General features: G+C 39.4%; 2 protein-coding genes across 2 annotated transcripts in view; both read left to right on the top strand.

Annotated features, from left to right (window-relative positions):
• LOC134751787 (spherulin-2A-like) overlaps window positions 1-23,696 on the top strand; it is a 500,532-nt gene that overhangs the window by 83,098 nt on the left and 393,738 nt on the right. The gene's annotated exons all lie outside the window — the stretch shown is intronic.
• On the top strand, window positions 3,718-9,513 carry LOC134751688 (uncharacterized). The gene is made up of 3 exons (XM_063687132.1): window positions 3,718-4,006; window positions 4,225-4,422; window positions 9,395-9,513. Exons 1-3 carry the CDS (start codon window positions 3,718-3,720, stop codon window positions 9,511-9,513), a joined length of 606 nt encoding a protein of 201 aa, XP_063543202.1.

Here is a 23,696-nt window from a genome sequence, read left to right as displayed (position 1 = left end):
CTATCACGGAACCCAATATACACCATTCAAGAACACGACTGGTACACCAACGAAATAACACAAACACGTAACAATACCGACAGAACGGGAGATTATTGCATACGAGACGACAAATTATACAAAAAAATACACTCCGACCAATATAAGGGGAGCATAAACCCAGAGACAGAATGGAAATTATGTGTACCACGACAAGAAAGAGAAACCATAATACAGCAAAACCACGACTCGCCAAGCGCCGGTCACTTAGGAATAGCAAAAACAGTCAAACGGATAACACAAAGACACTATTGGCCCGGAGTACACCATGACATCATAAAATATATTAAAAAATGCGAAGCGTGTCAAAAACACAAACCGTCTCAACAAAAACAACCAGGAAGGATGCACATAAACAACGCGAAAGTACCATGGGAAACAGTAACCTCTGACCTGATCGGACCACTACCAAGGTCATCTAAAGGTTACCAGTGGATAATTGTGTTCCATGATAAATTTACGAAATGGTCCGAAATCACACCGTTGCGTAACGCAACCGCAAACAGCATAGCGAGAGCATTCGAACAACTGATAGCATTACGTCATGGAGCCCCCGTAAACCTACTCTCGGATAATGGTCGACAATACACCTCAAAAATATTCCGCGATATATTAAAAAAATATGGAACGAACCATAAACTTACACCGCCATACTCGGCACAGTGTAACGCAACAGAAAGAATAAACAAAACTTTAGGTACGATGATAGCAACATACGTCGAAAGCAACCACAAAACATGGGATAAATACCTAACCGAATTTAACTTTGCACTAAACACATCCGTACAAGAATCGACGAAATATACGCCCGCATTCCTGTTATACGGCAGAGAGCTGCGAAACCCGAACGATCAAAATTCATTCCCCACGCCGCAAGTTAAAGAAATTAAAAAACGACATGAAATAGTACGGAAAAACCAAGAAAAAACATCAACAATACAAAGAAGTTATTACGACAAAAACAAACGCCCGTGGAACCCTAAAATACGTGACCAAGTATTAAGAAGAAATTTCACATTATCGAACGCCGAAGAAAGCTATTCCGCTAACTTGGCTCCTAAGTACATAAGACCGACCATACATCATTCTAGAATAGAAATCTCCAGTTATATACCTACTACAAGAAAAAAAAAACCGCAAACGTAAAGTTGTAACAGCGCATAATATAAAGAATATGAAACCTTTACGCCAACTGAATAAAACATAACCGTCCCGTGACCACACAACCGGCAGTTAGGTATAGGGTATAGGTACCATGCAAAATAGCATACAAGAACGCAAACGAAAGCCGGCATAATCATTAAAAGGAATAGGGTTCATTATAAGTCGCACCGCACACGAGAGCCGGCAACCGAGAGATATTATAACCAAAGATAGGAGTAACTACCTACAGAAGAGTAAAATCCAACAACGAGATACAATACTAAAATTACCGTAACCGCGAAATAAATAACGACAATAACTCTCTGATCATTCAATGCTTCTTGCAGGGAGCGTAGAACACGGCAACTCGTAAACAAACTATGTCGAGCGCACGGAAATGAACCGTACACAGTCCGCATAAGGTCTAACCTAAATTTTAGAAAATAAAAAAACTCAAAATTAAAACCCAGAATATCACAGATTAAGTGAACCCAACCTCGGAAATGTCTCCAAAAGGGTACAAACGGACTATTACGAAAAAGATAAACGATATAAATATAACATAACAAGAAATAAAATAAAATTGAAATAACTAGAAACAAAACATAAACCATAAGCGCGAAACCTAACTACCTACTATAAAATTATCCGAAATTTCAGAAATAGAATACTGCCGATATAGTGCTATGGCCCGGCGTGGGCGTAGTTCAGTCGGAACTCCACGGACCCAGTAGCGAGGCTGAAGCGGGAACGACAAACCCACCGTCACTCGCGACACCAGACCAGCCGTCACCAGCGAAACCAGGATAACGGCAGCCCAGCTGCCCGATGGGAGCGCAGGAACCGCCCCCAGGGCAGAACCAGAACCGGACGACCTGTGCGCGGGCTGCTAGCACAGGACAATAAGTATGGCACCTTACCATCAGTGGACTGGTAAGGGGACCTAGCAACCGCAACCAGAAATATAGTAAGGTATGAAGAGGATTATAATTATCACTACAAGTGAACATAAAAACAGGAATTAGTAGACACCCGAGTATATTTTAGTCGCCGTTAGCGACATGTGTCAACCCCGTATACAGTGTGTAAAAAAAAAATACAGCCCACTTTTTTTTCCCAGTCTAATTTTTATTTTTAACCAAGCTAAAGTAATATAAATAAACACGATTACAGGTGATTTTTCCCCTACAGGTAAAAATCTCCTCAGCCGGGACGGGACTGTGATGACGCGCCACAGCACGCACACATACAAGGCGGCACCACAACACAGCCACGCAGAACCGGCCGCCTGTCCGAGCGCCGCGCCCCACCGCCGACCGCGCCGCGCACCCCGCGCGCCGAACCGTATATAACCCCGCGCACTCGCAGCGATCGGGGAGTGTTCTTCGCAGTCGCGGATCGGCTGCTAGGGGCACTGCACTCTAGCTGAGCGGTGTGTGGTTCACGCGTCAGCTCCCTAGAGACTCCCTCCCCCTCTTCCTCGGTACGTTGAGCGGTGTGTGGTTCACGCGTCAGCCCGGGTACCTTGCTAGAGGATTCTATACCTTACCCTTGGGGACAGTAGTGCCGGGAGCGTGGTAGACGCCCAGCACACTGTCCTTGCCCCGAGATCCCGTCACTCCGCCCGAAGGAATAGTAGCGCAGTGTGTGGTTACGCGTTAGCACTCTATCCCTTCGGTACAACCCCGATCCCGTTCCGTACACCGTAAGCCTGGCCCTGCCGACCGTCCCGAGGGTCAGCACAACCCCGTATGGTTGTCGCGGATAGATTAGGGATTCGCGCCCGTCATTAACATCCCGAATAAGGGATCCCGTCCCGTGCGCATTAGCGTAGGCTCTAGCATACCCGTTTGATCCTATTATAAATAAACCGGCATAAAAGCCCGTAGATTGTAGAGATATAAATCAATGTTTCTTTACTCACCCCTCTGCCCTCTCATCCCTGAGCTGTCGAGACATAACCCGAGGTCCCGTCTGGACCGAGGGAGATCGTACATGCTGCCACACTCGTCCCGACGCGTGTGACAACATTACAAACTGACTCAATTAATATACATATATTATGACATTTAAAACTTTCCCGTTTTGAACACATATTAAACCACATTTACAACCGGGACATCTGTGAAACCTGTGTCGAAACGTCGGTAAATAAAGGTAATAAAATAAATTCGCGATATACCCGGTTGTAAATGTGTAAAACACACATATGTAATATAAATATGCATAGCAAGTTATTGTGATTCATACTGACATTAAAATAATAAAACTAACTGTCGGGTGATTCACATCTTGTAACTTAGATTCCAAACCGGAATCTGATTGATTGGCGTACTTCCGTAATACAATAACAATGCAATAATATGATAGCATTGAGCTGATCTGACCACGTAGTCGGAAGGTAGCCAAATGTACTCCACATTAATATTAGGCTTCTCTATCTTCTCTATATTCATGTATGGTTCGGAAACCTGGACTCTGAAAGCGAGTACTCGGAATAGGATTGACGCATTTGAGATGTGGTGTTGGCGCAAGATGTTGGGTATTCCTTGGACGGCGCGCCGCACTAATGCGTCAATCCTGACGGAATTGAAAATCCAGTGTCGTTTATCAGCCATTTGCCTCCAGCGGATCCTTAGCTACTTTGGACACGTGGCCAGACGGGAGCCGGACAACCTTGAAAAGCGCATTATGGTTGGCATGGTGGATGGAGGACGGGGTAGTGGACATCCACCAACCCGCTGGGTAGACACTGTGAAGAAGGCCTGCCAGGGATCTACACAGTATCAGAACGGCGGAAAATCGTGCAGAATGGAGAGCCTTTGTACACAAAATAACGACCTCATGTGGTCGCGACCCTCAGCCATGAGGAACCGAGGAAGAAGAAGAAGAATATTAGGGTTACTAAAAATATCTCTTTGACTTGATAAACATACAAAGGAGACGAAGTAAAGCCGTAGTAATAAAAATGTGTATTAAAAACGTTTTTTCCTACTAATTCGTTTCATGAATCGCGTTAATCGATAACATACCTTATCACAGACTACGTCGGGAAATGCGTATACACCAGATACGTGCGGATCCAGGATAAGTACGGCTGCGAGATGTGCACGTGCATCTACGAGAAGTCCATGATGCTGTGCACGCCGTTCGAGTGCAAGGACCACGGGTTACTGGCCCATGAACTCGACCCGATGACCTATAACGATTATGTTTTAGGCGTTCCGACGCATTTTAGTGGTGAGTTTTATTAGTAGTAAATCATCATCATCATCATCATCATCATGTCAGCCGATAGACGTCCACTGCTGGACATAGGCCTCCCCCAAGGCTCGCCACTCCGACCGATTTTGTGCCGCTCGCATCCACCGAATTCCCGCGACCTTCACCAGGTCGTCGCTCCATCTCGTTGGAGGCCTACCGGCAGTTCGTCTTCCGGTACGCGGACGCCACTCCAGAACCTTCAGGCCCCACCGGCCGTCAGTTCTGCGAGCAATGTGCCCCGCCCACTGCCACTTAAGATTCGCAATTCTGCGAGCTATGTCGGTGACCCTAGTTCTACTGCGGATATCATCATTTCTGACTCTATCACGCAGAGAAACCCCGAGCATAGCTCTCTCCATTGCTCTTTGCGTGACCTTGAGCCTTCTTATGAGGCCCATCGTTAGCGCCCACGTCTCAGATCCGTATGTCATCACTGGCAACACACACTGGTCAAAGACTTTTGACTTAAGACACTGCGGCAATTTGGACGAAAAGATACTGCGGTTATTCCCGAACGCTGCCCAACCGAGTCGGATTCGACGAGTGACCTCTTTCTCGAAGTAGTAAATAGTAAATACGAGTAGTAAATGTACCTAGATAATATTACCAGGGATCTAAAAGCAATATTTTGTCGAGAAAGCAAAAGGAAGATGTAACGAGATGAGTGTAGAGAGAGGTGTAGGTTTCTAAGGCGATGTTCACATTTGATGCGACTTCAATGTGATAGACCTGTTCACACATTGATTAAAGGATGACTCACGTTAGACCGGGCCGTGTCCGGACCGGAGCTTCCGGAGCTTACTTTTCTATGACATGACAGGTGATCACGTGATGCCTTCCATAGAAAACAAAGCGCCGGAAGCTCCGGCCCGGACACGTCCCGGTCTAACGTGAGTCATCCTTAATGATTAGTGTTTAGTTCAAGTTAATTCTTCTTCTTCTTTGCCTGTCCCTCTTCCCAGTTTATCTGGGGTCGGGTCTCCTTGTATGTCTGCGCCAGAGTGCTCTGTTCTGGCTTGTCTGCGTACTCAGGCTCGCTTTCCGGATCTCTTTCTGCATGTCTGACCACCAGGTGTTGGGTGGCCTTCCCCTTCCTCGGGATTGGTTGGGTATATTTAGGGCCTTTTTAACAGAATGGTCATCACCACGCCTAAGGATATGGCCATACCAGCGCAATCGACTTTCCTTTACTTTCTCAACTATAGGTGCTACCTTAAACGATCCCCTGATAAATTCATTTCTGATCTTGTCCAATCGAGTCACTCCTCCCGCCCATCTGAGCATTTTCATCTCGCTTGTGTGGAGTTTCTGTTCGTGTACTTTCTTAAAGGTCCAGCACTCTGCTCCGTATGTCATGGCTGGTCGTACAACCGTTTTGTACACTTTCCCTTTTACTCTGATGGGCATTTTGTGATCGCACAGGACACTCGATAATGATCTCCATTTAAGCCATCCGGTGTTGATACGGTGATCTACGTCTTTATCGACTTTTGCATCAGAAATAAGTACCGACCCTAGATATTTGAAACTGTTTACTTTGGGTAGTGCTTGATTGTCTATATAAATGTTGCACCCAGTTTCTTCTGTGCCTCCGAAGTTACATTCCAAATATTCGGTTTTACTCCGGCTTATACGTAGCCCGTGGCTTTCTATGCGTGTTACCCACTGACAGAGTGTTTCCTGAAGGTCTGTTGCATTTTTCGATAGCAAGACGATATCATCCGCGTAAAGCATACATTCTAGTGTTGATTTTTGTATGTCTCTGGTGATGTAGTCCATGCATACGTTAAACAGTAAAGGACTCAAAGCTGATCCTTGATGGACCCCTACTTCTACAGAGAACGGATCACTGAGGCCGGCAGGGCTTTTGACTTGCGTTTTGGTGTTTTTATACATATCTTGGACTATAGTTATGTAGCATTCTGGGATGTTTTGCGCTCTCATCGCCTGCCATACTAGCCTTCGGGGAACTCTATCGAAAGCCTTCCCCAAGTCAATGAAAAGGAGATACAAATTTTCTTTATTCAAACGGTATTTTTCCATCGCAACTCTGAGTGTTTGAATAGCATCTATCGTTGATTTGCCAGGAGTGAAGCCATATTGGTTTTCGGTTATGCGGATGTGATCATTTAAACGAGAAGCAATGACTCTTTCGAAAAGTTTTAATGTGTGTGATGTGAGCTTTACTCCTCTATAGTTTCCACACTGTGCAATATCGCCTTTTTGTTTATAAATAGGACATAATGTACTATTACGCCAGTCTTCGGGAATCTTGCCATCTTTAATAATACAGTTGAAAAGTTTAGTCAGCCAGGGTAGTGCTGTTTGGTCCAGCTTCTTCCAGATGTCAGCTGGTATCTGGTCAGGCCCGGTAGCTTTGTGATACTTCATTTTTGTTAATGCCTTCTTTACTTCCTCAACTACTATGTAGCTTATAGGTCCTTGGGTGGCAGGCGCATATGGCATAAGTGCACTGGGGAATTCCTCGTTCATTAGTTTTTCGTAATATTCCTTCCAACGGCCGTTGATATCTTTATTTGCTGTTAGCAGTTTGCCTTGGGTATCCTTGATGTATTTGTTAGTTTTAATATCGAGGGTGGATCTGTAGCGTTGTCGAGCAATTTTGTAGATGGTATTCTCAGTTTCCGCCTTTTCTAGTTTGTCATAGAAGTCTTCTCTAGATTTCGCTATGGATTGTGCTACGGCAGATTTTGCTATCTTCTTGTGGCTTTTATACTCTAGACGGTCTTCTTCAAGGTCTGATTTTTGCCACAATTTGAACGCTTCTCTCTTTGCTTTTATTAGATCTCTCACACTCTCGTTCCACCAAGATGTCTCCTTATTCAGACGCAGTCCTCCGCGCGATACTCCCAAGGTTGCTTTTGCTTTCTTGAGGCAGAGTTGTTGGAAATCGTCCCACATTTGGTTGGCTGGCTTGTTCGCCTCTACATCTTCTACCACAGGTGGCCACCCATCCGAGGAATTGTGATCCCTTGGAGGTGTGCAACTCTTTCCACTTTATGCTCTCTGTCCGGTCTATGTGTGTTTTTATAGGCTTGGGTAGAGTCATCACTGCAACTAGGAGTCTATGTTGTGATGTAAGCGCATTACCTGGGATCACTTTGCAGTCTTTATAAAGTTTAAGGCAATTACTACTGGCTAGAATAAAGTCTATCTGTGTTTTATGGTTTGAGCATTTATAGGTGATAAGATGTTGTTGATAAGAGAAGCTTTCTTCTGGAAGTGTGTGTTAACAATTTTCAAGGAGTGCTTGGTTGTAAAGTTCAGAATATCTAAACCTTGCTGGTTTATACAGCCAAATCCATATCCTCCATGGGCATCAGAATTGAGATCATTTCTTTCGCCTACATGCCCGTTCAGATCTCCCCCTATATGGATGTGTTCGGTGGGCGGTATGTTTTGCATAACTTCATCGAAATCCTCCCAGAAGTCCTGTTTTTCTTGCTCGGGACAGCCGGTTTGTGGGGCGTACACTGAAATAATGTTCATAGGATGTTGGTCGTCCATTGCTAGCTTTATAGCAATCAGTCTGTCGCTTTTTCTGTCCACGTTGATTATCCTCTGTTTGAGATGGTTATCTAGTACGATACCCACACCATTTCTTTTAGTATTAGTCCCATGGTACACAAGCTGGTAGCCATTCCCTAAGTCTCTGGATTTAGACCCTTTCCATTTGGTATCTTGAATGCAGCAGGCGTTAATTTCTCTGGTTTGTAGAATTTCGCTTAGCTCCTGGCTGCGCCCTGTCATTGTGCCGAGATTCCATGATGCGAGTCTGAGTTTGTCCCTGGATTTTAGGTGCGAACGATGGTTCTTGTCTCTAGCGTCGCTTTTGGGGAACGCCCTAGCATATATCTTGTTTCCAGCATTCTTCGCATCTACGTCGCTTGAGGGGGACGCCCTAGCATTAGACTTACTCATTTTTATGGTACTTTTCATACAAGGAGTTTTTGGGTTGTTGGCGGAAGTTTTACGGCCGGTTGCCACCTGACGCCAAGGTTGTATTTCTCGTGGAGATATGCGGGTGCCGCCGTTGTCCCTGTGTGGGTTCTTTCGCCGCCATTCCTTCTGTACGTCCCAACCGAGGCGTACAGCACCATCTGCAGCCTCTACTCCAAGTATTTCGAAGAAGCCTGCAGCGGGGGTTTGGTATCGAAGTGTCCATCTCCGGCCTGTTGGTCCGCGGGAGGTATTTAATTTCCCTCCTACCCTGCATATCTGCCGAGTGTTACCCTATCCGCCACCTGGGGACGCGTTCTCTAGGGGTGAGGCTCCCCCGAGAGAGTTCAAGTTAATTCATTTGCTACTAATCACAAATGTATACTTGTACTAAACACAAATCAAAATATTGCGCTTTTCACTTCTCACATTCATAAAGGTATAAAATTATTATTATTCCATGTACGGTCAGTCTTACAGGTCATACTATTAGCCTAGCACTTTTGCATACAAACTTCTATGCAGGGGGTACCTTTTCTCTGTATCTGACGCCTGTGACACAAAAAATTGCCAAATAATTCTATTTGTTTTATAGTTGTAGTTGTGTACATGGCAGTACCATCTCTTTCTATACTGAATCCGTAATAGGTACGTTATAGAATCCGAATTTGATTCGAATAGCATGTGCAAACAATTCCTGCACGGATATTGATGGTCGTTCTTGTCTACGTGACAGCCTGATAAAACGGTATCCGTCACTTTCTATCCCGCGGTGTTAGTGACAGTTATTTTATCACGTAGATAAAGCCATCAGTAATACGCCTGCTGCTCACCCTTAGAGTATGGTCAAAGGCAACTCTAAATAGAGCGATTATCGCCGTGATCGAGTTTATGACATCGCGAAAGGTGCAGATGTGGACTCGAATCGGATCTTGATCGCTGGAGGCCGTTAAATATTAATTAAAATAAATGCTAATGTCTGTTACAGAATACAAATGCGACCCTGGACAGGTGATTGAAGCCGACGTGCTCTGCGAGTGTAAGTGCGTACGGCGGGACATCCTATCCTGCCCGCTCACGTGCCAACTCGGCAGACCGCTCAACTAGTGTGAACAAATCGCTCGAGCACTCCAAGTTTTATAAGAAATCCTAGTTAAATAGATAGGTAATGAGCAATTTATAACAATTAATTGGACATTAATAAAAATGTATGGAAATGATAGCGTTTTTCAGTGCGCATTGTGCAGGTTATTTTGCCCTGTTTCATAGTGAACTTTCGCGCGGATTAATGAAGAATTTACCACGGTTTATCATTGCAAATGCAATGCATTACGCTTGGTCTGACTCTAGTTAGGAATGTTGACTGTATTTAAAATAAATTTTATTGACACCATGACCAAAATAAGCATGAGATAATTATTTGAAAAATGCAGATAGCAGTTATTTTTGACACAATTTCTATTTAATCAATATATGATTTGACCCATGTCCTTTCACTGATATGCGTTAAAATTGTTAAATAACAAACGAAACCGTCAACGCCGTCTATACGAGAGTAGGCCAAAGGTAGTGGCGCCATCTGATCGAGAATAAAATTTTCGTTATTTTCGAGGCATGTTTTTTCCTTACACTGTATCCATCTATTACGGAGTTATATCTATCTTTGGATATACCTATTCGTCGCAGATTCATTAAATCATCGTGCATCTGTTCACGCAGAAGATCGCGTGCGACGCAAAACCTATTCGTCGTACTGCGCTACATCATCGGTCCTACGCTTCAGTTATTCATCGTGGGCCTACATTTTAAACACATTATTTCAACCAAGTAAGATACTTCACGGGCGGCGCGAACTGTGAGAAAGCCAAAGCATTCGTCGCACCGTGCAATTTTTGTGAACAATCTACAATTTTGATATGTGAAATACCTACTCCGGTCGAGATGTCATTCGTCGCGATAATTTGTATTTTTATATTCCCGCCATTGGGTTGCCAATGCTGCCATCATCGCCATACTTTCGCGCTGACGCAAGTGGTGCAACCACGACGCAGCACAGGACGTCGCCCAATCACCAGGACCGGCCATTGTTGAAAACCAACGCGATTGGAGGACAGCAAAATATCGTTCGTTCCATTCCTCAGTTTCATTCCTTGCAATAACTTCATTCTCCTTGGCACATCGTTATTTTACTAGTGGCTCTGTGAGCTGTAGACCTCGCGAGCATAGCTTATTAAGATAGATGTGTCTTAGGGCTGTCCTGCCGACTAACCACCAAAAGATGGCGTGATTGTGCACAATTTGCGAATTATTACCACCGTTTCCAAAACTCAAACATTTTCTAAGACGTGTTGATATTTACGCACGCAACAAAAATATGACGTCTTAATCGAAATATATTTACACTCAACAGTCGAGACTGTCACATTTCCTTAAAAAATGTGTAAAGACTGCAAAATGTAGCAATATCGTAATGTGAGTAGATTCGTAGTGTTACAGTACAGTGAAGTAACCTAGAGGGCGCAGCGGAATGGATTGTTTATTGTTAATAGAAATTAAATTTAAATTCTTGTTTGAGCAACGATTGAGACTTTGATAAGGCACTTAGAACCAACTGATATTTTCAGACAGTAGTTGTAATGTGCTCGTGGCACCCGTAACCTCTGTTTTGAAAAAAAAAATCAGATAGTAGCTGACCTACATGGTTCAAACCCCGATTGCCAATATTTTTTTTTATAATTTTAACGTTCTCTTTTGAGTTATTTTCATCATTATCATCATCATTAACTTAAGAGTTATTCTGATCTTCCAGCTTTCCCTATCCTGCGCCAGCTCTTTGACTATTTGCTACGACACGACCCCCATTTTTTTTTTCACTTGATCTAAAAAGCTGCGTCTGGGTTTTCCTCTACCCCGCTTGCTTCCTATCCGCCCCTCCAGAATAGTTTTAAAGAAGTAGTCGTGTCGTATTAAGCGTCCAATCATTTTCCCGCGTCTATTTGCAATATGTACAAATGTAGTGCATAATTGTTTTCCATCGTATTTTCTCGGAAACGTTCGTATTTGTCATGCTACTTCAGTCAACCTCAGTACCTACTTTTTGTACCGAGACTGACTGAAATACTTTTGTACGTTTCCGTAAAAATACGATGGATAATATGTAGTCTGAATTTCAACGTCACCTTTTGAATAATTTTTTGAAGTAGATCGGGATTCTTTAGGATGCAATGCAACCGGAAATACGGAGATGAGGACGGATTTCTTCCGAGTAAATCATGAATATGGGATGTAAAAAACCGAATTGACACAAACAATTTTATTAGTTTAAAAATTGGATGCTCGAGCAAATGTAGATGATGTCATCAGCACTGAAACAAAATTAAGTTTGTATTAAAACATACCTTCTCGCTCTTATTTCTTTGTATTAAGTACAATGTCAACGAAATCTAGTATCAGACATATGGATGGTATAGAAAGGATGCCGATCTCTTATGGCAGAATTGTTGCAAAAGTGACCGCTTTCAGCTTTAAATAATAGTTCCTAATCTCTCCGGTGGCGCTAGTTAGGCTCTGGGACATGAGTATAACATGAACCAACCAATAAGGCAACAAATAACCCGACGAAATTACGTAGGTTGTTTTTGGTAGTATTTCGGTGAATGGTGGCGCCGCCTAATTACTGTATTTTTAATGGACACTTTTCATACATAGAGATTAGGCTCCTTTATATAGTCTCCATGATCAGACAGATATATTTGAATGTTAATATCAAATGTCATGCTATCTCATGTCATTTTAAAACGAGAACTTCGGTTGTATGGAAGCGGTTTTTTGGTGGTGGGTTCGTGTGAATCTTAGTGCTCGCCATATACTTATCTCACGCTAATATATCGGACCTAAAAAAATTGCTTATACCTGATGATATTATCCCAAAGGTTGTCTGAAAAGACCGCTTTTTAGCGATAATACCACTTGTTACGCAGTTATATTTTTGAAATAAAACTATGGAAACGGATTGTATAGCGTCATCATCACAGGCCTTTGCGTCTATTGCAGACGATTTATGCATTGCTGTTTAGATAACGGGTTTGGTTTGGTGACTGTGGAGGCCGATGCGTGAGCGGCACGACCTCCCACATTTTTGGCAGAGAAAGCTCATGCCACCTGAGTTTGCTTTCTGCGACACCTTCTGCTATCTATCGCATTAAAGCAGGCTACTAATTGATACTGATCGAGACAATTGTAACAAACCCGACCACAATTAGGGTGCGTATCACATAGATTCAATGGTCACCTTCCGATCGCCAGATCAGCTCGATGGTACGAGTACGATGCATTATCACTATTATCAGTTTTCATCCAATTTACATAATTATGTACCTAAGTATGTAAAGTTTTAGCTCAATCGAATAATAGGAAGTGGGTTGACCCGAAAAACATTGCAAGTTAAATAAAAAGCTTGTAAAAAGCATTGTTATTTGTGTAATAGAGAATACTCGTAATATTATTTACTTACTCTATTCTCATAGCTCCTTTGCCTGACTAACGCAGTACTGTAGATTGCCGGGGGTGTAGATGCACAGCTTCTTTTTGGACCCTTTTCCATATTCTTTCCCCTGTGGTTTCGCTCCTGAACTACCATCGTCGTTTAAATCACCCTTTGAGAAATAAAGAGTTACTTATTAGCTGGGATAAAAAAGTGGGCATTTGAAAATAAAATTAGCTATAACGTTTAAAACTTTCGCGGTTTGAACACATATTCAATCACATTTACAAATAATTAACATTTATGTGTAGTGGGTGGTTTGAAAATGTGATGTCTACCTCAAACTTTAAATGCACTTTTCGTGGGGTAGTCACACAAATCTCTGTTTTGACATTTTGCTGGGACGTCAGTTAGCCGCGACCACGACCAGTGAAACCTGTGTCGAAACGTAGGTAAATAAAGGTAACAAAATAAATTCGCGATAGACCCGTTTGTAAATGTGATTTAATATAAAATTTGTTGACTTTCGATGAATCAAAATTAGGCAACAAAAAGTGCATATTTAAAAATAAGAGGTTAAATTTCATATATGACAGCGACCGCACAAATTCTATAATTACATAATTACTTTTACCTGTTCATCTTCAAGTGGCTGATGGAAATTAAAAATTTAACTGAATAGGTATCAAAAATGTCCTAGATACATGTTTTTCTTTCTGCAAACCTAGTTTTGGGTATGTCTTTTGAGTTCTCACTCACTATCACTGGCACTAAATATTATAAAACAAAGTCCCCACCGCGTTTGTCTGTCTGTATGTTTGCGTTAAACTCAACGGTTTTTACCTATCAATAGAGTGATTCCTGAGGAAGGTATAGGTGTACAGTTTGTTAAGATGTTGTGTAACCCGTGCGAAGCCGGGGCGGGTCGCTAGAGTTTAATAAAAAATAATAATTATGATAAATAATAAAGCAAAACTCGATGTGCTTTTGTAATTTCGTTGAGCAGTTCATTGCCGCATTAAGGATGACTCACGTTAGACCGGGCCGTATCCGGGCCGGAGCTTCCGGCGCTTCGTTTTCTATGGAAAGCATCACGTGATCACCTGTCATGTCATAGAAAAGTAAGCGCCGGAAGCTCCGGCCCGGACAAGGCCCGGTCAAACGTGAGTCATACTTTATCATAATCATACCATCGTTTATTACGTGAGAAAACGCAATCGCTGATTATAAATGAAGGTTATTGTTATTTTGGAGGGAAAAAGGGTGCCGAGAAATGAGACACTGTCGTTTATCGTATGGCTATATTCCGACTGACAGGCCTGTTGCCGGGTGCAACCGGCTGACGAGAAAATCTCATCTACCCCCAATATCTTAAATCTAACAGTTATATATTATTTTTATAATTAAAGAGGGAAAAATAAAGACAAATTAGATACCTGGTCACTGTCTGTGTCTAACTAAAATATGAAAAAATATAATAAAGCATTAATTTACTAGCATTTTTGCGCACTTTCGTTTGCGCAGAAGCCATAAATCATATATGTGACGTTTTCAACCAAAAGGTACCACATTGTCGCTTGTTGATAAGATTGATTTCTAATTAAAGCTATATGGAAATAGCGCCTTACTGACAAGCTACAATAAGCACCCTTTTGGTTGAAAATGGCACATATTAAAACAAGATTAAGTACACCGCGGCCTCCTTTTCCTCTCTCAGTATTAACATTATTAAAAGTATTTTGACACAGTTCATTGTATATCAACCACAGCTATGTTTGATTTTATTCGAATCTTTAATTATTGTAAGTAAGGAGCATTTTAAAAATTGTATGATATCTGTTTTTCGCTCCTAATTTTTACACAAATAAAAAAATCTAAAAAAGTCAAACATAGGGGCTATTTAATATACATCAAAATACATTAAAACATTTTCCATAATATCAATATCCAGAGAGGAAAATGGGAACTACGTTTCTATGGGCCAGCGGCAGAAGTGTATAAAAAAAAGGATTAAGTACCTGATCCACCGCTTCTCCATCATCGCTGACACCCTAAAATTAAGTACATAATAAGAAATAGCTTTACAGTAAAGCATATGCGTAATTATTTTTGACATTGCCACTAGCTGTACTATCATGGGCATCAGGGACAACTAGCTGTACCATCATGGGCATCTTTCTTGCCTGTGAAGCCGTGGTCCTGGGTTCAAATCCCGGTAAGGGCATTTATTTGTGTGATGAGCACAGATATTTGTTCCCGAGACATGGGTGTTTTCTATGTATTTAAGTATTTATATATTATATATATCGTTGTCTGAGTACCCACCCGCCGCCGTAGAGCCGACCCCAAATGATATGGGAAAAGGCTAGGCGAAGAAGAAGAAGTTTTCTGAGTACCCATAACACAAGCCTCCTTGGGCTTACCGTGGGACTTAGTCAATCTGTGTAAGAATGTCCTATAATATTTATTTATTTATTTCTCAAGAACGCATCCAACGGAGAGCGACTCGAATAGGGGATATTACTGCAATGTTCTGCCACCAGAGTGCAGGACTAGCCTTTTTAGTAAACCATAGTGTAACTTATACATACTGTACCTTTAACAGGTTTTTGACAAGTTTTCAGAGATAATAAAATATGACATTGATGCATCAAAGCGGATTGCTTACAGAGGATCTACCGGGAAACGCGAATCCGAAAATTCGCTATCTGCCTCTTTATCGCTCGAATATGCAAGAGTGACAGATAAGAGATGTTAGATAAATAAATTTTCTTGTTTCACGTTAGACCCTCAGGTTGTGGTAGTGGCGCCCTGGCGCCCCCTATGGTGCTGCGTAGATATGTAGCCTCGATTGCCTCTGCATTTTCTATTATTACATGTATAACGGGGAGTGTTTCGAGAAAAACAAATTCCATATCCATTTTTAAACGCTTCTAACTAATACGTAATTAAAAACTTCTAAAAAAACAATAACAAATAAAAGGGCATAGCTGTTGCTAATATACCGACATCATACTGCTTAAAAATATTTTCTATAATGCTAATTTTATTAATAACCAGAGTACGGAGGACAACAAATACGTTTGTATGGAAAAGCGGTAGCGTGACTTCGTCCCCTTTTGTCTTAAAACGAAAGTGAACCCGCGCGGAATCCAGGTAGCAAAGTGACGTCAGCGGTCAGTGACATCATAATGACGTAATAATGACGTCGCTGACGTCATAATGACGTATAAATACTACTGGGGAATCGCCTTTTCATACAAATATAGTCCTCATTTTCCTCCCTGGATATTAACATTAGGTATAGAAAATATTTTGCCACAATTTGTTGTATATTAACCACAGCTATGAAATATGAATGAATGAATGAATGAAATCGTTTATTCACAATGAATATATGGTAACATAAGATCTTAATTTATATACATTGCTTCCCATTATATATTCAGTCAAGATAGACATGTGAAAATATTTGTCAGTGATATATATATGTCACTCAGTCTGATAAAATTTGAATTAAATACAATTACACGACTAATTACAATTTGGCGCAAATATTTACAACAGTACATAATTAATTTAATAAGAGATCAATAGAGTGATGATAATCAGAACAACAGAAAGAGAAGAAATTACAATTAAAATTAGAATGTCAATTGTTTTTTTTTATTACATGTAAATTAAATGTCAGTCAATAATCAAAATCTATACAATAAAAATTCGTTAATACTATAAAAACATTTATCAATCAATAGTTTATACAATTTTGTTTTAAATTCGTTTACAGGCAATGTCTTTATGTCAGCTGGTATTTTATTAAATATAGTAATACACATGTTGTGAGCGCTTTTTTTCCTTAGTACTAATTTGCTACTAGTTGGTATTGCTAACCTACAGCGTCTATGTGACCGTGTTGTTACCTTATCTTCTACGAACGTGAATAGTTGAATATTGAGTTTTACAAAAACACATATCTCGTAAATATAGAGGCAGGGGAAGGATAGTAATTTATGTTTAATAAATAATGGTTTGCAAGGCGCCAGTCTATCTGCTCCACAAAGGGTTCGGATACATTTTTTTTGAGCGACAAAGGCGCGATCAGCGTTTACAGAGTTACCCCACATAATTATGCCGTATCGTAAAATAGACATGATGTATCCGTGATAGATTAGTAAGGCAGTTTTGAATGAAACAGTTCGTTTAATGCGCCAAAGCGCAAAAATAAATTTGTTCAGTTTCGTACAAACCGTGTCTACATGTTCTTTCCAACTACAATGTGTGTCGAGTGTCATACCGAGGAAAACAGTGCTATTTACTTCTTCAACTAAACCTAAGTTATGTTTAATGACAACTTGGTGGTTTTTAGATTTATATGATTTAAATAACATAAATTTGGTTTTGTCCACATTAATTTTAAGATTATTGAATTCTAACCAGTCGATAACATCTCGCAAAGCTGTATTTATTTCATTTTCAAAATTATCTATGTCTATTCCCTTAATTACTAATGTAGTGTCGTCGGCAAATAATATGGAGTTATGGTTTGTTGAGTCAGGTAGATCGTTTATATAAACAAGAAATAAAAGGGGTCCTAAGATACTCCCTTGAGGGACGCCATGCTTATTTACTTGAAAGCACGACTGGACCACAGAGCGCTCGTTATTAGTGATTTGTTCTATTTCAGTGCATTGCTCTCGATTTTTTAGGTAACTCTCAATCCAGGAGTAGGCTGGCCCGCGTATTCCGTATTTCTCCATTTTGTCGAGAAGGCGTATATAATGAAAAGGGACCTTATTGTCGATGGCGCTTACGCCGCACAGCGTCGCGCGGCATTGTATTTATATCAGAGCATCGTTTATAATGGCGTAAGCGCCCTGGACAATAAGGTCTCTTTTTATAGAAAATACCACATTTGTGGTCTTACCTTAGTTACTCTTTTTCTGATTTCCTGTAAAGGGCAACTATTTGGTATGCAGGGGCCGATTGCATTACACTTGTAACTACTCGTAATTATTAGCGAAAGTCTTTCTAATCAAAGAAATTGGAAAGAGAATTCCGCTAATATTATTAGTTAAAAGTTGTTAAATGCAATCGGTCCCGGGTTAGAAAATTCCAAACATCCAACATACCATACCTAAGACCTTGGTATGTTTGAACATTTCTTGCTTGGGTAAGCCACTCCTATTTTTAAATTGATTTGAAGAAAAACTAAATCATTTCAAGACAGTATAAGACACTCTTGCAATAGAATAAAGTGCTCTATCCTTTCGTACTAAAAATCGTAAAATTATAATCAAAAGCAACTGATATAGGTTTGAAGCTCTGAACCTATATCAATTGCTCTTGATTATAATTTTAATAAGAAACCAAATTTATTGTAAACTATACTAAAATAATAGAAACTTGAACAACGAAATTGGGCTTTCCAAAGTCTACAATGTACCTACTGAAATAAAAATATGTTTTTTTTGTTAGCCTAAGAATTTAGTTCCCCCACTCCCTGTTTGTATTAGTTTCCCGCCAATCCGAGTAAAATGCGTAAAAGTAGTTCCGCCATCTCTTTTTTGGTCTGCCTGCACCCCGGCTAGCTCCATCTATGGTGTTCCGTGGGTCCCACTCGGTACCTAGTTTGGCCCAATTTAATAATTATAATAACAATAAATATTTCTCAACTACAATACCTCCTTGATTTTGTCACTTAATTTCTGAAATGTTTAAAATGTATTTGTTTAATATCTTTAGGTTTATTTTAGAACAAATATAATAAAAACACAACAACATAATTATGACAGAGCGGACTTATATAATTGTCCGCCATATGTGCATTATTTTTGTATTTTGTCAGTTTTGTGCAATAAAGGTCAAAAATAAAGAACAACTAAAATAATGTGTTCCAAAAATATTATTGTTATACCTCTGCTACAACTTGCGAAACCTGTTCATAACAAAGAGAAATGAATTAGAATCTATTTAAAACATATTTTTTTACGTAAAATTAGGAGTACCTTCAAAATTTAGTGTAGACACATTCCTACTTATAAATTTATTACGTTTAAATATTTTATCTTAAAATCTCAATTTTAGTATTTTTAGAATACATTAATATAACTAATAAAATTAATTTATAAACAAAAGTTACAAACCAGCTATAAAAAAATATATTCGTTAATACAACGTATTGATAAAAGTGTGAATGTTATTTCAGATTATTTAACCTTAAAACCCGCGTAGAAACTTCAACTTTCGCTCCAAAAAAAAACAACTCTCACTGAGCGTAAGCGTGAACGAGATAGATGTTCGTGCCCTGGACAACGGATATTGTTTTTGAATTTTAATTAATTGTAAATTTTAACCAAAAAAGAAAACGCTATCCACGAGATCGATCAAAAATAAAATAGGGCATGTTTAGAAGCAAAGTTAATATTTTTTGCTTTTGTGCGTAATTTGTTACAAATGAGGAATAAGTGAGGAGGAATAAGTATCATTTTAATGAAACTATTAGAAAAAATTCACCTTTGTACTGTTTATTCTGAATGATATTAGAGAGCACTACTAGTTATAGAGTAAATCGTCAATTACTGGCCACTGGCCACCTTATAAGTACTAAAAATTAATTCTATTCGCCTATAAACAGAATTTATTTTAGTATAAGGTGGCTAGTTGTTGGAAGGTGGATTCATTTTTAGTATAAGGTGTCAATAACTGGCCACCTTCCAACAACTAGCCACCTTATACTAAAATGAATTCTGTTTATAGGTGAATAGAATTCATTTTTAGTATAAGGTGTCAATAACTGGCCACCTTCCAACAACTAGCCACCTTATACTAAAATTAATTCTGTTTATAGGTGAATAGAATTCATTTTTAGTATAAGGTGGCCAGTTGTTAAACAGATATTAAACGATTTACCCTACCTAGTAATTACTTTTTATTATATTATTTAAAAAAAGTACTAAGAATATAAGCGTACCATTTTTGCTGCCAGAGGAGCATTATCTTTAGCCTAAAAAAATAAAGCAAAATAGTATTAAAAAATATCTAGGTTTTTGTTGCTAGAAAATGTAATACAAATATAGAAAATGACGAGATTTAGAGAGACTAGCGAGTAGAAGTTTTACATACAAATATACAATACTCTAAAATTCTAAAAATTTGAATTTCATTTATTCAGCCAAAATATAATTATGTACTTATCAACAATTTTTATTAGATTTCTAAGTTTTTCTCATTTTTAAAATTGTGCACACAGCTCGCGCTCTGTGGTCATAATACTCATAATTCCCAGGTCTCAAAAACCTGTGCAAAAAATCATGATCACGACATTAAATGATGATTTTTTGCAGCTGGTGGCTATATGTTGGCGCGTCGGTTTGCTCACTGTTCCGACCAAGCTAAAATAACTTTGTTCAGGGCGTACTGTCAGGCGTTCTACACTAGTCAGCTGTGGTACCATTGCACGAAACGATCGTTCAATAAGCTTCGAGTACAGTACAACAACGCGTTTCGTGCAATGTTACGGCTACCGTGGCGGTGTAGTGCATCTGGCATGTTCGCCGTGAACAGAGTAGACGACTTTTACGCTATAATGCGTAAAAGGCACTGGTCGTTTGTCGGGAGAGTGAGCGAATCGATGAACAGCATTGTTAGCGTAGTGTACGCAACCTGCTACTGTATGAGCAAGGCCTCCGCTGCAAATATTTAATTAGTGTTAGATTAGGTAATAATTAGTTTAGTTTAGTTTAGAATAGTAAAATTTAATATAGATTAGAATGTATAAATTAGATTAGATTAATACAATAATTATTCTTTATGTAATGGGTTGATACCTAAATAAATAACATTTTTATTTTTATTTATTTATTTATTATTTATATGTATTATAAGTACAGCGAGTTGCAAAATTTTGCAACTCGCTGTACCTACTTGTAAGGCCTGAATTACACTTGTAAGTTTTACTTACGTAAGTAGGGCCAAAGCTATTTGCTAGAATGAGATAACGATATTCATATCTCATTCTGTAGTATAGCTGCAGCTGTGTACCTACTTACGTAAGTAAAACTTACAAGTGTAATTCAGGCCTAATGTATGTATACATATAACTTACCAATCTTTGCATCAACTTCTTTTGCACTTCTCTGGTCGACTTCAGTGCCTCATTTATTATTCCCTGAAATGTTTTATTATTATTATTTTCAACACACTTGCCCAAAACGACGTTTTTATTCCACGGTTTTTTGGCGAATAATCCTAGATATTAAACACGCGTGCTTTTTCAGTATATTGTAACACTTGTGCTGTTTCATTATATTATCCGACTGAGTTAAGAAGGTAACTGATTGCTAATAATATGCATGGAAACGGAGCCTTCTTAAATTGGTCGGATTGGTCGGGCGCGCACGACCGCCTGCCGCGGCCCGGCCGGCCCGCCCGCGGCCGGGGTGAGGGGCGGCCGGCAGTATGACAGATGCAACACTGCATACTAACTGTTTTAATAATTAAAGTTTAATTAATATGAAAGTTTCTTTTTTTTTCTCGCCATTGTTAGACACAATAGCACACGCCGTGGAACACGCTCGGAGACAATGGCACACAATGGCCGACCGCTGCCACAAAAATAAACAATGGCTTTTGTTTTACAGATTAGGGTCTTAGACGTAAAAATCATTTGAGAAGATTTATACTATACAAACAATAATTCTTCTAATGTAATAATATATTTTTATACATACCTCGACGAGCACACGATTTACCTACAGAAAAAAGGTTAAATTACAAACATTCATAATTATACTTCTATAAAAATATTTGTAAATGATTTATTACGAGTACATACAATACAAATAATAGCTCAAGAACAAAATATACGCGCTCATAACACACATAAATGCGGACCAGGAGGTGAACCCGGGACCGGGGCCATAGTCAGGGTAACTATCCACTAGGCCAGACAGGTCGTCAAAATATAATAAGCAAACATATTTTCATAGTAATTCGACGTTTTTCGTAGTACTTCCACACTGGCACCGTGTATGCAAAATAAGCTCGATCCCACTCGTATGGTGCAAAATACACTTGTGAGAAATCACATTTTTTTGCCTTTTGCTGGATCAATATTTTTGAACTTGAGGGCACTATTTTGTATCTGCGTTCCTTACTACCAATTGGGTATTCTGTTTTTAAAATTTGGTAAGGAACACAGATACAAAATAGTGCACTCAGATTTAAAAAAAACTGTAAAAAATGTAAGCAAAAATGTTTTTCTTAAGTGTATTTTGTATATATTATACATATTACACGGTGACAGAGTGTGGAGGTGTAAGTAATTCTTTGGGATTCGTGTCAAGGTCATCACTCTCTCTCTCTCTCCTTAGCATTATTATTCCCATCTGATTGTGGGGTCTGCTTTCCCAATCAATTCAACTCGTTTCAATCATTTCAATTCGTGTCAAGGTCATATTGTTAAAAAATAAATGCGAAATATGTACCAGCTGAAATAAAATAATTATAGGTATTTAGAAGTTTTACTTTCGAAAAGTTATTTGAAAACTTTACCTTTATCAAAAGAAGAAAATTAAATTATTAGAATCAGGCTACACTAACTCTGCAGCATATTTAATATCACCGACGTCATATTTTTCATAGAAGTTTGACGTTCATGATAACATTTCCAGTTCCACATTCTGTGCTATCAAATAAGCTGGAGAGTTTGCGTAGCCTGATCCTGATTATCATACTTTAAATATGATGTTAATAACCTGCAGAGTCTGCGTAGCCTGATCCTGATTATCATACTTTAAATATGATGTTAACAAGCAAACATTTTAGGTCGAAAAGCAAGCAAGCTTAAACTGGAAAACCCGTGGAAAGGGTTTATGTAAATGTAAATCTTAATGGGATCGGAGTCCCGCGTTATATTGAGATTTCACCAGTAATAAGGTGCTTACTCATATTAAGTATTTTTTACGTCTGCTAGCGATAATACAAATAACAGCTGCTACACAACTAGTAAATTAATAACTCTAAATAAGTACCTTTCGTTCCCCGCGCTTTAAACCGTTCCTCTGAAGAATAAGCAATAATATTAGTTATTTTACAAGATTTTGTTGTATAATTTTACTTATTTTAGTGTCTGTCTGTAATCAAATCCTACATGTCTGACCGTGTTACCGGTTCTCTGAACCCATAAATAAATAATGGAAACCGAAAGAATATATTTAATGACTGACAACGAGTACTGGAGAGCGATTCAAATTTAATCATTTATTATTATTGAGAGACCCAGAGACAGGCCGAGAACGAGTGTGTACATGCTGCTTCCTTCTCCCTTCCCCCTTCCACAGTCCACACCACGTTTCACGTAAATCATTACGGCTGTGTCCCTAAAACGGCCTAACCGCTTTTTGGTTATTAAATAGGACTCACTACATACGTATTATACGGCATATAACTATATCCCTACACTATCCCTATATCAACTATATCTCTGCCGCACGGCCGCACTCCTACCTACAATTATTTCACTAAACCTAATCCAGTAATATAACTATATCACTAAACTAAAGACGTATTATAGTTATAATACTATTCCTAGTAAGATAGTAATGAATCGCTTTCGTATAACTTTACGGCATATAATTTTATGCCTTATAAATTACCTGAGCCACCTATATACGTTTTGCAGACGACCTGGTGCTTCTATCAGAATCAAGCGCGCAAATAAAATTCATGATCCATTCTCTAAACACAGCTAGTAAAGTAGTAGGCTTAGAGATAAACCTCACTAAAACAATGCTAATGACAAACAGCA

The sequence above is a fragment of the Cydia strobilella genome, chromosome 23 (genome assembly GCF_947568885.1).
Source record: "Cydia strobilella chromosome 23, ilCydStro3.1, whole genome shotgun sequence".
Taxonomy (NCBI): Eukaryota; Metazoa; Arthropoda; class Insecta; order Lepidoptera; family Tortricidae; genus Cydia; species Cydia strobilella.
The sequence above is the reverse complement of the archived record's forward strand: the minus strand, read 5'-3'. Positions and strand labels throughout refer to the sequence as shown.